This window comes from Tiliqua scincoides, chromosome 1 (genome assembly GCF_035046505.1).
Source record: "Tiliqua scincoides isolate rTilSci1 chromosome 1, rTilSci1.hap2, whole genome shotgun sequence".
In the NCBI taxonomy this organism is placed as follows: domain Eukaryota; kingdom Metazoa; phylum Chordata; class Lepidosauria; order Squamata; family Scincidae; genus Tiliqua; species Tiliqua scincoides.
Genome location: NC_089821.1, coordinates 10,697,222 through 10,714,320, shown reverse-complemented (window position 1 = coordinate 10,714,320; position 17,099 = coordinate 10,697,222). Strand labels below are relative to the sequence as shown.

The 17,099-nt window shown below is 45.6% G+C and overlaps 1 protein-coding gene across 1 annotated transcript in view; it reads right to left on the bottom strand.

Moving 5' to 3' along the window:
• The window catches only part of SPRED1 (sprouty related EVH1 domain containing 1), an 84,615-nt gene extending 72,949 nt beyond the window's left edge, over positions 1–11,666 (bottom strand). Inside the window, exon 1 of the mRNA XM_066636009.1 lies at positions 10,994–11,666. Coding sequence (XP_066492106.1) covers positions 10,994–11,025 — 32 coding nt within the window. The 5' untranslated portion in view covers positions 11,026–11,666. The remainder of the gene's footprint in view (positions 1–10,993) is intronic.
• Positions 11,667–17,099: the final 5,433 nt, after the last annotated feature.

Below are 17,099 nucleotides of genomic sequence, written 5' to 3'. Positions count from 1 at the left end.
CCTGAAATCTGCTTTTCCCTCAATCCTTTGTATTTCTCATAGTGTGATTTTAGTTTTTAAACAGGCACTATATTTTTCTGGACGTACAAGTAATTTTGATTATCTACAATTTTTTTAGCGTTACGCATTGACTTCAGAACCTAACCTTGGTGTAAAAGACAACCTGACTGTGATTAGTAAGTGCTGGGATATACAGAAATAAGGGAAGCTGACTTGAACACCCTCTTCCAAAATGACTCACACACGTAGGGCCAGAACAAAGCAGGATTATCTATATATAAATGGCTCCATTTGCTTCATGCCTGTAGACCATGACAGCTTGTACTGAAACCAATGAATTTGCACTTAAGGTCTTACAAGACACTTTGTTGCCCATGGTGTTTCCACCTGAATAACTACCATGCCAGAGAACTCCAAAATAAATTCTGTACAAAACTTGAACTTCTGGACGCTCTCATGTTCAGACTCTCTCTCTCTCTCTCTCTCTCTCTCTCTGGAAATAACAACAGTAGGTAAGTCTTAAGGCAGAATTCTATGCCTGAGATACACCTGCGCAACAACAGTGCTTCTGGCAAAAAAGCCCTATCCACCATAGATGCCAGTACAACCCTGTCAGCGGAGGGGCCAAAATGGGTAGAATGGGGTGGAAAGTGAGAGGGACATGGTTATGATGTGGGAATGATGAGAGGATGGTGGATGCCAGATCCCAACCCTCTCTTCAGACAATGGACATGCCCCTGAAAACAGGAAAGTGCTACACTAAACACCAGAGCTGGTGTAGCTTACTGGAAGCCCAAAGGACCAATTGGGAAGTGAAAAACAGATGGGAAATATAACCCCTCTCATTCCCTTGAACCACCCACCACAATGGAATTCTGCAGAATGAGAGTTCTCCATATAAACACAAAATGCGTGTAAATGTGTATCCAAAAATGGCATGTGTTTTTTAACCAAAGGTAAAGAAAAAAAAAAAAGATTCCATACAAAACTTGCCATAAGTAAATGTAATTGCTACAAAAACTTTTGGCAGCTGATTTTCACTCCGTTTTAATACTGTGTGCTGCTAGTGTGCAATAAAGCATGTCACATGTTGCATAACAACTCTTTAAAGTAAGGAAGAATAACAGTCATGCTGCAGCATTCCCTACCTTGACTGTTTGCCAACTGACAAATCTCCAATCCAGCTATATCAATTAGCAGATCAGAGGACTCCTCAGACTGTATAAATCCTATTCTATCTAAATAGTTTTTGTTGGTAAGTAGCTTTTATGGTCAACTTGTTTTTCAATGCCCCAGGCAAATGCTGAACGGAACTTCTTTTTGCAAAACCTCCATTACCTGACATTGGCTTGTTAACGACGCAGAAATTTTTCCATTACCATAGCAACATTGCATGGGCACTGAAAGGTATATGTGCAGAGTTTTCAATGAAGGTTTAAAGCTTAGAAAAGGTAGGAAACAACATATTTCAGTCCAGAGTCGTTAAGCCAATTCAGAAAAAGATAATCTGGTTTGTGTTATGCCCAGCCTTCAAAATTGACTCTCCTCTCTGCAGATATAATTGAGATGTAGAGATGCTAGAAGCCAAATTGTTACATAGCTTTGTTTATAGCTACACTTCAAAATATGGTTTTTGAATTTTGACTGTACGCATCCATGCAAAAAAATAAAATAGCAAAAAAGCATCATTGCCATCAATATTAAGAGAACCCCTAAATGTAATCTTACAAATAATGGTCATTATCCAGCCAAACATGTTTAAGCCCCACTGATTGGGAGACATTTAAGCATGGAGCATTAAGCATATGGTTAACATCTCCCTTTGCAGTCAGTGGAATGTAATCATGCTTAACCCAGATTAGGTTGTGCTCAGTTTATTTAAAGACTTTAATATTTTTGCAAGATAAACTTCTCAGAAAATTCAGCAGGAACATAAAAAATCTACAACATGCCATCACTGGAACAATCAGTAACAGGTTTCTAATACATCCATAATGTCTGAAACATACATGCAGACAACAGCTAACTACAAAAAGGGGCAATTCAACTGCAGTTACAAATACAGGAGTTTCAGGAAACCACCAAGACTCCAAAAAGACACATCTGCACATAACGTGAACTATTTTAAACTAGATCAAACCTTAAGCAGTAATAAAGTTACCTTTTCCTAGTGACACTATCACATTTTTATGCTGGACGCTGTACAATACTTGTGTGCCTGTCCATATTATAATAGGCTTACTATATAAGGTGTCACACAGAGTTTCATTGGCTGGGAGGAATTTCTGTTCTGCCCCCCTCCCCCACCATGTAAGAGAGACAACAGAGAAAATAGTTTCCATGAAATTTTTGGTTCTCCAAGATTCCTTTCACCCCCTCAAACTTATTTAATCTTACTTTGAACGAAGTTGATCTGTTTCCTTAGGATTGTGGATGAACTTTGAACAGTGAGCACCACCAAGCTAAGTACCACATGTGCATTCCGCCAAAGTTATACTTCTGGAAGGCTTGTGAGGATCATTCCTGACCTTGACAAAAAGAAACTGATGACAGAGCTTGAGAACTTGTGGCGTACTGTGTACCATAGCAAAGAAATTTTTTTGAACTCTCTTAGAAATGTCTCTGTTCATAAATCAAGATCCCGCAGGCAATCTGCAGACATGATATCTTCTCATGGAGGAATCTAGTAGAAAATTCAGTTATACTTCATCTACTCTTATCAGTTCATGAAAGAGTGACAGTAAACCTCAGAAGCCCACAATGAGAGACAATAAGAGACAGTCACTATTTCATTTGCCTTCATTACAGATCTTCAGCAGCTGGTCCTAACTACCATTGCTTCATGACATTTCCTTAGTCCTACCAACTGCCTTTCATTCAAGAAGCTGACTCCTCCTCCTCTGTTCATTCATAGTTATGGGACAACTTTCACCTCTTCCATTTCACAATTAATTTTTCTCTAAACCTCATCAACTTTCTCTATACAGTAAAATACTACCATATGAAATGTCTTGTCACTGTCAACATTATCACCATTGCTATCATGTTACAATGGGCGGTACTCAAAGCAGCATATATGGAATTCTGCTTACACAATATTGTAAGTATTCCCTATTGCAGCCCCCTGTGACATAAAAAAATCCACACTTGAGAGCTGACCCTCTAGTAGCTGCAAAGGGGGGTGGAAATCATTCTGGACTTGGAAGACCATCCAGAATGAACCAAAGTGCCTTTCTACTTGTTCAAGGCACGTTGGGCTTAATCCACTGTTTATTTGTTATAAACTATGGAAATCTTTACAGACAGGATTGCACAGCAGAGGAAGAAACTAATGCAAAAATGAAACACAAAGGATATCAGATTTTGGGGTGGGGAGTAATTTGACTTCAACTTTGCCAGAAAAAGAAAAAAGAAAAAAGGATGTTCACATGACATACTGCTAAAATTCAGAAATCAGAGTATTTTAATAGGATTTCCATTTGTTGGAAACACTTCAGTAGGACTTCCTCCAGGACAGCAATCTTCAATTTCCCATGGGCAAGTCCTTGTGGAATATTTTCATGAATCTTAAAAAGCAAAACCAAGACAATGGATGCTAACTGTTCAATTTGCTTTTCAATTGCAAAATTAATTTTAGCCCAGCATTCTAGCAGGCCAGCCTACACAATCAGGAAAGTATTAGGTGGCCAATAAATTGTGACCACTGCCTGCTGCCCTGATCAGCAACTGGTTTAGCATAGAAGTGCTAAAACCCAGCAACTCAGGCTTTTAGACTCAGGTGACACCATAATCCTACTCATCCCATCATGTTGATAACATCTTTGACTATAGGGAGTCTATAACTGCAATACAGGTTCATTTAAATTCATAAAAGAAAAAGACAAGCAGAAACTTAAATTGGTCTAATACCAGTTTAAGTTGGAGTACTATGTGCAACTAACTGTAACTTGTTAATTAAAATGCTTCCTACACGTAAGTGCAGCCTTTAATGAAAATCTAAGGTAAATCCAGAGAAGGAAAAGGGGATAGTTTTATACATAAGAAAATAGAGTTACCATATTTATGAATCATAAAAGGAAAGAAATATCAAGTTCTTCTATTCACCAACACAGGCTGTCACTGCTAATTTATAATATACACAAAGTTTAATTTAAACCAAAGCACAAAAAACTATTATTATTATTATTAATAATAACAGTATTTATATACCGCTTTTCAACTAAAAGTCCACAAAGCGGTTTACAGAGAAAAATCAAATAACTAATGGCTCCCTGTTCCAAAAGGGCTCACAATCTAAGAAGATGCAAAAGAACACCAGCAGACAACCATCTGCTGTCTGACTTTTTCTACCTTAGATACCCAAAATCCAGAATGAAAGATTTGGGCAGGTAATCCTAGTGATACTCTCAACTAGAAACAGTATCAACTGATCAACCTTCATTTTCACAAAGGCCCACAATTATCTTCCATAGTTCTACTCTTAAGTAACCAAAAAGATTTGAAAAGTAAATTCAATTCAGACCAATCCTCAAACATTTGAAAACCACACCTATGGTTTTATTACTTGGAATTTGAGGTTACTTTTAAGTTGTATAGGTACTTCCAAAATCTTTCTCAACAAAGATTTAATGATGAAATTATCAGAGTGTTAGGAGTGGAAAGGTGGTTAAAAATAAAATGAGCCTTGCCAGTTTATTTACAATGGTTACAATTCAGAAAAAAAAAGCAGTTGCACATAGTCAGGGGTCTACGCACATTTAAATGTACACATGCTACATTTTTATTTAGTTAAAATTTTATATCCTGCTTCACAGCCTCAAGAGGTTCTTAAAGAGCATTATGAAAACTTCTTGCAGCTAAATTTGCCCAGGTTTCTGTGAATAGGTTTCATGGGGCTAACACAATAAACTGAAGGTCTGCACCTGCAAGAACTGAAGCCATGTCATCATTACATAATTTTTTAAAAATGAGAATCTGAAGTCCCTGCATACTCTTAAGCCTATCTGAAGGCTGACATGACAACTTGACATGACAACATTTTACAACATGTAGATCTGAAAAATTATTGGGTGTGTGGGTATGATAAATGGACATATTCAGCCTCAAATATGGTAGAGCTTATGACTGGGGGGGGGTATTGACTATGAGTTTGTTAGCTGCCTGGAGCCCTGGAAAGGCAGGATATAAATCTCTTAAATAAAATAGAGCTACATGTGCAAGGGAACCTATTCCAATTGGCAGCTGACATCAAATATTTAGACAACAGTGTATCATAAGAAGCAGGGGTGGAGAGAGTTAAATGACCAAGTTAAATGACCAAATGACCACTACCATAATGGGCAATTCTTTTTGCTAAATGAAAGTTCTTATGCTCCAATATCAAACTTATGGACCACTGGTTTCTGAGACTGCTCTAATCCTGGAGAGCCATTTACATTTTTCTGCCACCTGGTGCAGGCAAGGCAATGCCATGTGGTCATTTCTCCACAGTACACGTGCACACTTTTCTTCTTCACTGCTTCAGTTTGCCGATACCTTATCTGCCCTAAATGTCCAGATAATACTGGTCACAACCCAGCACAAAAAGGGGTTGTTCTGTCCTAACAACCGTAATAGATTGCAGCCAGATTACTATAAAATTCTTATTTATGCCGTAACATCTCCTTATATCAAATTAAGATGTGATTTGGCCTCCATTTTTACTTCTCCCTTTCAGCCACCTCAATACTAATTTTTTAAAATTTCAGTCCATACTTCACTTTTCCTTTTCTTTACATACTATTTTCTTGCTCATCTTTCCAAATTAATTCTCCCTCTGTTTGCAATTCACTGGATAAAACTCCCCCAATAAATCACTGTGCTCCTCATCCTGGATTAGTTGTAGTACAGTGGTAGCAATCATATACATTTGGGTCTTCCTTGCCTTCCCCCCCCCCTTTTACATACAGGGGGAAAAAAGCACCATAAAATTCAAATAATTCCAATAAAGAACTACATATAATTATGCATGTCTCTTGCAGTCATGTCTCATGCATGTCTGCAGTCTTGCAGTCATGTAGACATATTGACAAATACGTCACATCTCGATATACACAAATGAAAGATCAGTGATCAGTGTACATACTGGAGAGCATATTTATCACCTGCAATTTATGCACATAACATTAATGTACATCAATGTTCTAGCATTGTAGATTTTGTACCTGCAAGTAGTCTTAAGGGAAAGGCAAATGCAGATATTTGTCTACTCTGAATATAGCCACAGACTTAATGAAGCTATTGATCCATTTAAATATATATTTTCAATTCCAATGTAATGCCACCCGCAGTGGGGTTTCGGTGGTAGCCCAGAATGGATTTGTTCTGCTAATACATTCTAAGAAACACTTGTTTCTCTCTTTGTGACAAGAATAGCTGGGGCGTAGGGTCAAGATGAAACAACATGAGATTTAACTGTTCAGTCTGCAAAGCAAAGCCAGTCCAAAACCAAATATAAGCATGACCAGAAAACAGTCCTGGCAACAAGTCATTAATTTCCTGGAAGTGACATGGGATGCAGGGTGGGGGGGAGTGGACTCAGGTTTGTCCCCTTCCTCTCTCAGTCCCCTCTCTACCACGATACAAACACAGGATCTCTGTGCCTGCAGGTTCCATCTTGCAGAGTCAAGGTGTGATTCTGCATTCAAATGAGACAAAATCTCTCTGTTATCTACTTTCTATCCATGAAAACAAGAATGGCTGGGTCTACAAGCAGTCCACAAGCAGACTAATCCCTTATTAGAATCCTAGGGATCAAGTTATGTCTGTATGTCTACAAGAGTGGCATTTGAAGAAGAAAAAAAAATCAGCAACTATGGTTTAAATCTCTCATGTGCCTTCCCAGGGATATAGTATTTTGGCAGAAATATTCCTAAAAATATTTTATTAGTAACGTCCAAGCTAAAATTATTTTTAGCACAGGCAGAAAAAAGTGTTTTAAATCAACTCTATCTTTTGGTAGAATCTTCTGCCTTTGAAATGGTATCAGTTAAGATATCTGAAAACCAACTATGATTCAACACACAAAATCAAATTGCAGGCAGCCCCCCCCCCCCGTCATAAAGACAATTTATGAAGCTCACTTGGACATGCATTCCTACAACGTATAGTAATTTTACCTAAAAAAAGAGTTCAACAATGTTCAGATCAACTGAAAACTATCATTAATTAAAACCTAAAACCTTTATTTAAAAATCCAAAAGAGCATGACCACGCAGTCATTTTACTTTAGAAGTGAAATATCCAAAATTTATTTGCAACCTCATGTAGACATTAATGTGGTGACCATCCACCCTTAAATAACTGCTACAGTACTTTGGCTCTGCCAATCAATCCGATCAAAAAGGTACAGCTGCCCAAGGCCAGGGATATTGTGATGGGGTTATTATACTTTGCTATGCTATGTTGCACATACTAAATCACACCGTTTCTCATTGATACAAGATAGTTTTTGTGCTGTAATACAAAAGGTTTAAAAAAACAACCCAGAAAACTGAGTGAAAAAGAAAAAATAATAATAGAATGGAAAAATATTTATTTATTAAAGCAGAGGTCACCAAGTTGTCTTGTCCACACTCTCATATTCATAAAACATGAATTGAGGCCTGATTCTGCTAGATAGTGTCCAAGCTCTTTGATTTTTATCTGCCGACGTATCTATATCTCAATGATAAATCCTGCCGAATGAAGGTAAAATGCTGGCCATTTCACCATAATGCATTAGTGCTTCTCAAAACACAAACATCCTGGGATCTAATCCCAAATAGAATAATCAGCTGCCACATCTCACTAAAAGCCCATCTTATTAAGATGCGTGGTAATAATAGCAGCTTTGTATTGTACTTCCTACATCAGGTTAAAAAACAACATGAAAAAGAAAACCTAGTTACATCACACAAAGTACCCTTCACCATCAAGGAGAGAAATTCTGAATATGAGGCAGGCAGATGACACCCCAAGGAAAAAGACTAAACAAAAATCCTTAAAAAATGTAAAGCAATAATCTAGCATTTTCTCCAATATTCCAGTGGAATGCTGGTACAGAAACAGCATGGGGCATGTAGAGGAAGACAATCTGAACAGGAACATCTTATATATCATAATTGAATACTTCAATAATGTTTTTCTGTCATTACCATTTGAAGTTTGTGGTAACTTCAAATGAATTACATTCATTCTCAATTCCTCCAACTCCTTTCTCCTCGAAGCATTCTTAATTTTGCTTTTGCTCTAATATTTATGAACAAAAGGTTCATCAACACCAAATCCACAAACTAACAAAGGAGGGGGGGCTACCCAGTGACTAAATTCAGCCTGCTTTTGTGACCAGTCGCTAGAATCTGTCACTAATTTCACTAAGACTAATTTTAAAAAATATATATTTAATGAAAGCAAGTTCTAAGCAGTGGCCCTTTCCATTTAATAATCCATTTCCTTAAAAGAGAGAGAGAGAGGCTAAATACAGTATGCTGCAAGCAAAAAGACTGCTCAAGGAAACAGAGGGATTTGTTTGGTTTCTTTCTCCAGCTAGCAATTGAAAATATTTTCCAATTGTAAGGGCAAGAGGCATTTGCTGTTGTTTTTATAGCTAATGTCCTTTGACCTGCCATGTTACAAAAAATGAAGCTATCTAGAAGACTGTGAACTAAAAATCCCCTTAAGTGCCACTCTTGCTTTCCTTCCACCCGTTCTAGATTTTTCTGTTTAAAGCACCTATCATTTCTCATCCTTTCACCAGCAAGGCGGTGCTAACATCAGCCTGATTTCTTTTTCCCCCCTCTAAGAACCGTTCTTAGCTGAAAGTTGCCCGGTGTAGACACACAGTGTACTTGCGCTGTGAATGGCCAGCCAGGTATTTTATGAATGGAGGGGATCACGTGCTCCAGCACTTCCCTGAGCCCATATTTCCCACATCACAGTGTCAACAAGCAGAGAAGAGCCTTTTTTTCCAGACCAGAACCCCCCAAATCAAAGCCCTTCAGTGCACCAGACTCTTCCCAATGTCATCCAGCATTGCAGTTCCTTGCAAGGCAGGGCCAGCTGAATGGCAAAGGTGGCGCAGGTTTAATTATTTCTTTTTATGAATGAAGGCTCTGGTATGCAAATGAGGACGATTCACAAAAAAGAAAACATGGCGGATGCTTCTCTCTCTCTATCTGCTCCATGGGTACTGCAGCAGCAGTTCACCTTATTCACTAACTGCTCAATACTCTGCAAGCCTGCAATTCAGAATTCGTCCTTGTTCTGTCATTCTGCTTTAGGAATGAAGTCATTCACTTTTTTTTTAAACCACCACCAGAACAAAGCTTGTTCCCCCCCCCCCCAGTGATGCAGCTTAAGGAATTAAGGTTTTCTTTGGAGGAATGTATGCAAATGACAAGTGCCCCCTTCTCCAACCCAGCAAGCCCTGGAATCGCTCCTACCATTCAAGTTAGCTCACTGGAGACAGGAAAAACAATTTAAAACAACACAATTTATGCATGGCAATCGCATCAGGAGATTGCTTTTGCACCACCACTGAGCCACAACTATTGCAAACTACGTGCGAACAAATGACTCAGGCTGCAATCCTGTGCACACTTTCCTGGGAGTAAGCGCCATTGACTCTAATGAAACTTACTTCTGAGTAGACAGGCATAGGATTGGGCTGTGGCTGCAATCCTATCCACACTTACCTAGGAGTAAGCCCCAGTGACTATAATGGGACTTACTTCTGAGTAGACATGCATAGGCTCGGGCTCTGATTTTGCAAACTCGTTTTGCATTAAAAGAATAACCTTTGACAGGGTAGGATGCAGGCATGGGACAAACATTTTCCTTCCTTCACAAGACACTGGATGTTCAGATCCATTGACAAGTCTATCAGACTTTAAAAAAAATACCGTATATGTAGCTAAGAGTCAGGACTCCATTTTTTTTAGTTATTATGAAGACGATATCCCTGTCGATGCAAAAGCACAGGCCTCCTCTGGATCTCATCCAAGCTAAGCACATTAAAAATATTAAAGTCTTATCTTCATTTCATCCGCCACTTAAGGAGAAAAAAAAGTCCTAACAGCTCATTAAAAAATTAAGCTTGGGGGGAAGGTTTAACACGGTATTTACACTGACTGACTCACCCAATTAAAATTCAGGAGCAATTTCCGATAGGATGAAGCTCGCACGCATTACTTTCTATGCAAACATGCAAATGAAAAGATTTCTACGACCTCCCCCCAAAATTGTAGCATTCAGGCCATGGGAAAGTCCGGGGCGCTCGACTCCCCATCTCCCCAACACACAGTTGGGCAATCTCCCCCTCCCCTGGCTCTGCAATGCCTTCCCATTGACAGAAAAGATGCCCGATTCTCATGAAAGAGGCTGGAGAAGCCATTCTAGCTGTTTACACACACAGGCTGCAATCCTATTCACACTTTCCTTGATGTAAAGTCACTTCTGAGTAGACGTGTGTAGACATGTGTAGGATTGGGCTCGAAGGTTGCAATCCTATCCACACTTTCCTGGGAGCAAGTCCCATTGACTATATAATCCTATGCATGTCTACTCAGAAGCAAGTCCCATTAGAGTCAATGGGGCTTACTCCCAGGAAAGTGTGGATAGGATTGCAGCCTCAGAGCCCAATCCTATGCCTGTCTACTCAGCAGTAAGTCCCATTAGAGTCCCATTACTACACAGCAGTAAGTCAATGGGGCTTACTCCCAGGAAAGTGTGGACGGGACTGGGCTGCGAGGCTGCAAGACCCAGTCACACTTTCCTGGGAACAAGTCCCGTTGACTCTAATGGGACTTCCGAGTGGACATGCATAGCACTGCGCACGGATCGCTGCGTTCCAGACCATGGACGTCCAGGCAGGAACACACGCGAGGCGGCCTCGGTGGAAGCGACGATCAGGGCCGGCGGCCACCGCGCAGAGACCCCGACCCCCTCCCCAAAGCAGAGCCCAAAGCCAACTTACTCGTGGTTGGAAGTCGCCGTCTCTTCGCTCATTTTTTCCTCACCGGGATCCGGTCCGGAGACGGAGCAGCGCCGAGGCGCAGCAGCAGGAGCTCGCCAGAAAGCTGACCATTGTTAAGCCCCGGGGTCTGCCCCCCGCTCCGCACGCACGAGCCCCCAAGAAGCAGCCTCGCCCTCCGCCTGCTTCCCGAGAGATCCCGCTGGGGCTTATTCCTCCTCCTCGGGGGCGACCGCGGCTCCCCTGCGCGGGGAAGAGGGCGGCTGCTGCCGGCGGCGGGGACGAGGGGCGCCTCTCAGCTGCAGCCCGGCTCGGCGGGAGGGTCCCTGCGCACCAGGAGTCCACATTTCCCGCTGCTGCGGGGCCTCCCTCGCCTCTTCTCCTTCCCCTCCGCCCCGCCAGCCAGCCAGCCAGCCAGCCCTCTGCTGCCAGCCGCGGGGCAAGCGAAGGCAAGCAGCAGCCCCAGCAACGTCTCCAAGGCGCACCGAGCTGGAAGCGGGGAGAGGAAAGGAGGCGCGCGCAGCCGGGCAGGAGGCAGCACGAGGGGGGGTTAATGCAGCCCCAGGCAGGCAGGCAGGGGGAGGGGGCTTCAGGAGGTGAGTGCGGCTGCGTCACGGTGGAGGAGAAGGCAGGCGCAGCGGCCAAGGGGACCAGAGGGAAGCTGGAGAGAGTCCCGTCTCCACGGCGGCCTCCCCCTCTCGCGCCCAGCAAGTTCAGCAGCAGCGCCCCATCCTCGGCGGAGCCCGCCTCCCTTGGCCGCCACCCCCCTTGCAGGGAAGCTGGGCGGAAGCCTCGCCTTCCAGCTCCTTCCGCCGCCAACTCTGGGAGGCGAGGCGAGGCGAGGGAAGGGAGACGGGGCGAGGGCGCAGGCTGCTGGCCCCAGCAGGGGTGACTTCGGCCCCGGAAGGGGGGCTGGGAAAGCCCCCCAACCCTCTTCCCACGCGTCAAGGAGGTGCCTCGGAACAGCGCTCCTGCCAGAGCCAAGCTCCCCGGAGAGCCTTCCTCGCGCGCCTCCAGGGAGAACTGGCCCCCCTCGACTTTTTCTTCCTGCGCCCCCCCCCCCGCAGACTAAGAGGCTTCTCCTAAGTTCGCACGCTGAACGGCCCTGGGCTGTGGCGCTGGAGAAGCCTCAGCGCTCGCCCTCTCCCACGCGCGCTCTGGCACTGCCTCCCCCAGGCTGCCAGCCTAGCCACCCTTTCCTGGGAGGAAGCTCCCTTGACTGTAATGGGGCTTACTTCAGAGTAGACAGGCCTAGGCTCGGGCTCTCAGGCTGCCACCCTTTCCTGGGAGTGAGCCCCAATGACTGTAATGGGACTTGCTTCTCTTTCCTGGAAGTAAGCTCCCTTGACTATAACGGGACTTTCTTCAGAGTAGACAGGCCGAGGGTTGGGCTGTAAATGGTGTCAGTCGCTCAGGAGAAGACAGCAGTGCCTTCTCCAGAGGCCAGCCTGGGGGTCTGGCTCCAGTGAAGCAAAGAGAGGGCCAGAAAGACTCCTCCGCCTGCCCGCCTCGCTTTCTCTCTCTCCAGCGCTGGAGCTGCTGCGGTCCCCTCGCCCAGTGGCGTAGCTGGAGGGGGTGCAGAGCGCTCTGTCTTGCAGGGAGCTTCACCGCAGCGCAGAAGGGGCCCCTCCTTTTCTGAGCCATTCCAGGAGGGCGGGAGGAGAACGGAGGCACGCAGTGGCGTAGCTACAGGGGGGCAAAGCGCTCGGTCTTGCAGGGAGCCTCGCTGCAAAGTGTAAGGGGCCGCCCACTTCGGAGCCATTCCAGGCGGGGGGGGGCGTATGCCTGGCTCTGAAGGGGAGGTGCCCCTTACACGCTGCGGTGAAGCTCCCTGCAAGAGTGCTTTGGCTCCTCTAGCTACGCCACTGCGTGCCTCCGTTGCCCCCCCCCGTCTGAGAGGGAAGGCCCCTTACACGCTTCCTGCAAGACCTAGTGCTCTGCGCCCCCCCAGCTACGCCACTGCCCTCACCTCCTCCTGGAGTTGCGAGTGTGTGTCTGTGTCTCCCCCCCCCCGGCGGAGGGATATGGGGAGGTCTGCAGGGACCCTCGGAGACACATCACGCTCCTGCGTGTGCATGGTTGTGGGAAGGGCAGTGAGCGAAGGGCAGTGCTCGCTTGGCGCCACTGCCTGGAAGCGGTGGGGTGGGCAGCTGGCGGTGGCGTAGCCGGGGGGGCGAAGCGCTCAGGCTGGCAGGGAGCCTCAGCGAGGCGGGCAAGCGGCCCCTCCCGTCGGAGCCGTTCCCGGCGGGGAGACGGGCGCTGGGGTGGCTGGAGAGTGACGATCTCCCCCCCCCCGCGCATGCCCTCTTCCCCATTCTGCGAAGTTGGACCTCTCCTCTTCGTCCTCCTTGCCAAGGAGCTTTCCGCACCGTCGGGGCACGAGGCCTGCGCACGAGGCTGCTGCCTGCACACGCTCCTTTCTAGAACCCTGCTTTGTGGACTCTGCAGGCAGCAAGGAGAGGTGGTGGGCGAGCTTCTTCCTGGGGGAGGCCTTATTCTCTGCACAGAGAGGCCAGTGGCGTAGCTAGAGGGGGGCAAAGCACTAAGCCTTGCAGGGAGCCTCACCGCAGGATGCATGAGACCCCTCCCCTTCGGAGCCATTCACTGCTCAAGTGCTCCATGTGCAGCCAGACAGTGGAGCCCACCAGTGGCGTAGCTGGAAGGGGGGCAAAGCACTAAGCCTTTCAGGGAGCCTTGCTGCAGCATGCAAAGGATCCCTCCCCCTTGGGAGCCATTCACTGCTCAAGCACACCATGTGCAACCAGAGAGCTAAGCGCACCAGTGGCGTAGCTAGAGGGGGGCCCTTACCCCTCACCACAGCATGCAAGGAGCATGCCCACCCCCTCCTCCAACCTGGACTGGCTTTGAGGGGAAGGGGCCCCTTGCATGCTGTGGTGAGGCTTCCTGCAAAGCTTAGTGCTGATATGTTGCCTAAATGCCTTTAAGAGGGCATTGGACACATTTCTGGAGGAAAGGTTCATCATGGGTTACAAGTCATGGTAGGAATGTGCAAAGTAAAGGTAGGCTGCCTGATTGCCAGATGCAGGGGAGGGCACTAGGAGGCAGGTTGTGTCTGTTATCTAGTGTGTTACCTGAAGCATTTGGTGGGCCACTGTGAGATACAGGAAGCTGGACTAGGTGGGCCTTTGGCCTGATCCATCAGGGCTCTTCTTATGCTTTGCACCCCCTCTAGCTATGCCACTGAGGGAGACGGAGCACAGCCCAGAATAGACGGATTGAATTGCCATCCACCCAAAGCCCACTTCCCTGTTGTTGTTGTTTTGGGGGGGGGGGCAGGAGGTTTGCTGCGATTGTAGACCCTCTCCCTGCTGGTAGATCTGATCCCCACCCCAGACTCACCCCAGATTCACCCCAGAATGAATTATGAATTATTCATTCATAATTTGCTGGCAGTTTGCAAGGAAGTAGCGCTCTGAGATTTAAGTTCAGCAGGATTTGTCTGCCCTCTCCCCCAGCACTCCATCTAACTAGGGCAGAGGACTCTAAACTACGGCCCAGGGGCCAAATCCAGCCCGCCACAAGTATTATCCAACCTACATAAACTGTTGGGGGGGGGGGTCAGAGCATTTGCTAATGTTTGATGTTTTTACCCATTGTATATCATTTCTCAGTATAAGCATGGCATTATTTCTTTGTAATTGTCACATTTGTCTTTTGCCCTGAATCATATCATGCTGATTATAAAAAATATCCAAGTAAAACTCATTCATTCATTTCCATTTCATTCATTCATTTATAAAACATTTTTTTCCGACCTGTGAAAATGTGTAAAATACACAATGTGGCCTTCATGCTGAAAACTTTGGAGACCCCTGGACTAGGGAAGCATTTCCCTGTGTCTAGTGGGAGTGTGTGGGAATGCGGGCTAAAACACAAGTTTTGATTATGCTGGAGGGGATGAAAGGTGGATTGTGATGTGTTGAAGGTGTGGCCTGACACACTTCATGCAAGTCCCTCTTCTTCAAAGTTGCAGTCCCGTGACTTCCATTCATTTGATCCAGCAGAAAACACATACACATTCTGACGTCAAGTTTTTAGCAGTGCTTTCAATGCTGCTTATTTTTCTTTAGGGGTCTGAACAGCTGCAACCATTGAAGATTGTGGTGAAAACGGCCCTGACGATGGACACATGTGATTGAAGAAGTGGTGGTACCCTGTTCCTTGTTGACTTCAGGTTGTTCTAGAAGAAGGTGCAGTAGAACTTTAAGAATCTTTACTTAGCTCAGGGGTGTCAAACTCCTTTCATACAGAGGACCGGAGTCATTATTCATGGTGCCTTATGAGAGCCGGAAGTGAAATCATTAAGCAGAAAGTGATGTCATTAAGCAGGCGTTGGCCAAAAATAAGTACAGTACTTTGTTCTAATATAGAAGCTCATTAGCTGCAAATGATAGAAGAGAAAATGTGCAAATCTTGTTCATGTTTTCAAGATATGAAAGAGCCTGATTATCAAGCTGGGAGAACTTGATTATAATGGGGGCTGGATAAATTGCTTCTGGGGGCCACATTCAGCCCCTGACTTAGAGCAGTGGTCTTCAACCACATAGATAAATAAATAATATAAGAGACTAGGAACCCACAGTTGATCCTGCCCTCCTTCTGGGACCCAGTCCACCCATCCCCTCCCCCATCACTGCCCTCTCCCTCACAGGCTGCAGTGGGGAAAGCTCTTTTTGAACTTAGCACAGCCATTTTTGCTCATCAATATATTGCATCCCCTTGGTTATTGCAAAGTAGCATAGTATGGCATGTAGCAGACAGCAAACTCGTAACAGTGGAGCAGGGCTCAGCAACAATCCTGTGTATGCAAGCAGTGTGTCAGTACTTTCATGTGTGGAATATTGGCCTGTATGCAACACTCTGCCCCCCCCCATACTGCACTATGCCACCTCAACAGTATGACTTGGCTTGATTGGTGGCCATTTTGGTTCTCCTAACTTGTCCTGACCCCACAAATGTGGCTTTGTGACCCAACTGGGGTGACGACCCCAAGGTTGAAGAACACTGACATAGAGGTTTGTCCTGCCTGTTTTAGATTTTTCCATGCATAGCAGGATACAGATCTGAACCAAAATGGGTGGAAGGACAAATATTTTAACTCATTGTCACTACTGTGGTTTGGATCCAGATGCCACCCCCTCTCCCCCCTCATGGCTGTTCTTGTTTAGGAGGGAACTAGCAGGTGTGTGTGTGTGGGGGGGGGGAGGAGGAGGTCAGTTTGCTGCCTGATCCAACCCACCACTCAAAATGACTGCTTCAGTCAGCCTCATGACTGGTCTGGCCCTGGTATTTGTCTGGACTGAACCAGGAAAAATGATATAAGGCCTTCCTTCCCATGCTCAGATGAGTAGCTATTGGATGTTCCACTTCTTGTGTTGATTGGTTGTCAGGGATTTGATACAGGAGTGGTGATACTCCCTTTACTTCCAAGCAGTGAGAAGCAGGGCCAGCTTTAAACCAATTGGACCAATTGCTCCCAATTAGGTCCCACGCTTAAGGGGGCCCTGCACTAAGGAAGTCTACTCTGATCTTGTATGCAATTTTATATTAAAATGTATTTAATAAAATAGTTAATAAAATATATTAAAATTATATTAAAATTTGGTCCATTAAGGGTGCAATCCAGAGGCACCCTTGGGCCGGTGCAAGTCCCTTGCGCCTACCCAGGAGGGTCGCAAATGTGCCGTAACAAGCCTCTGCACTGACAGAGACACCAAGCCTTGTGTCAGCCCAGCTGGGCCAATGCAAGGCTCTTGGGGTGGGTGGGGAGGAGGCAGAAGGAGGCGTTCTGGGGCAGGGGGAAGGCGGAAGGCGGGCGGTGGGCGGCCCCAGGGTCGGACGGGTGAGTGGGGAGCAGAAGGTGGGACTGGGACCCAGCAGTTATGCCGGATCCCAACCCCCGTTCCTGGGGAACTCAGAGCGGCTTCAAGCCGTTCCATTCTCCTTGAACTTGTGCCACTTCAGGAGATGGTGCAAGTTCGAGGAAACCCATAGGGGCCAGGGTGCCTTACCCCGAGGAAAGGGGAAAAGTTTCCCTTACCTCTGGCTGAGCCACTTTGGGCCCCTATCCTGCTCTGGATACAGCGCA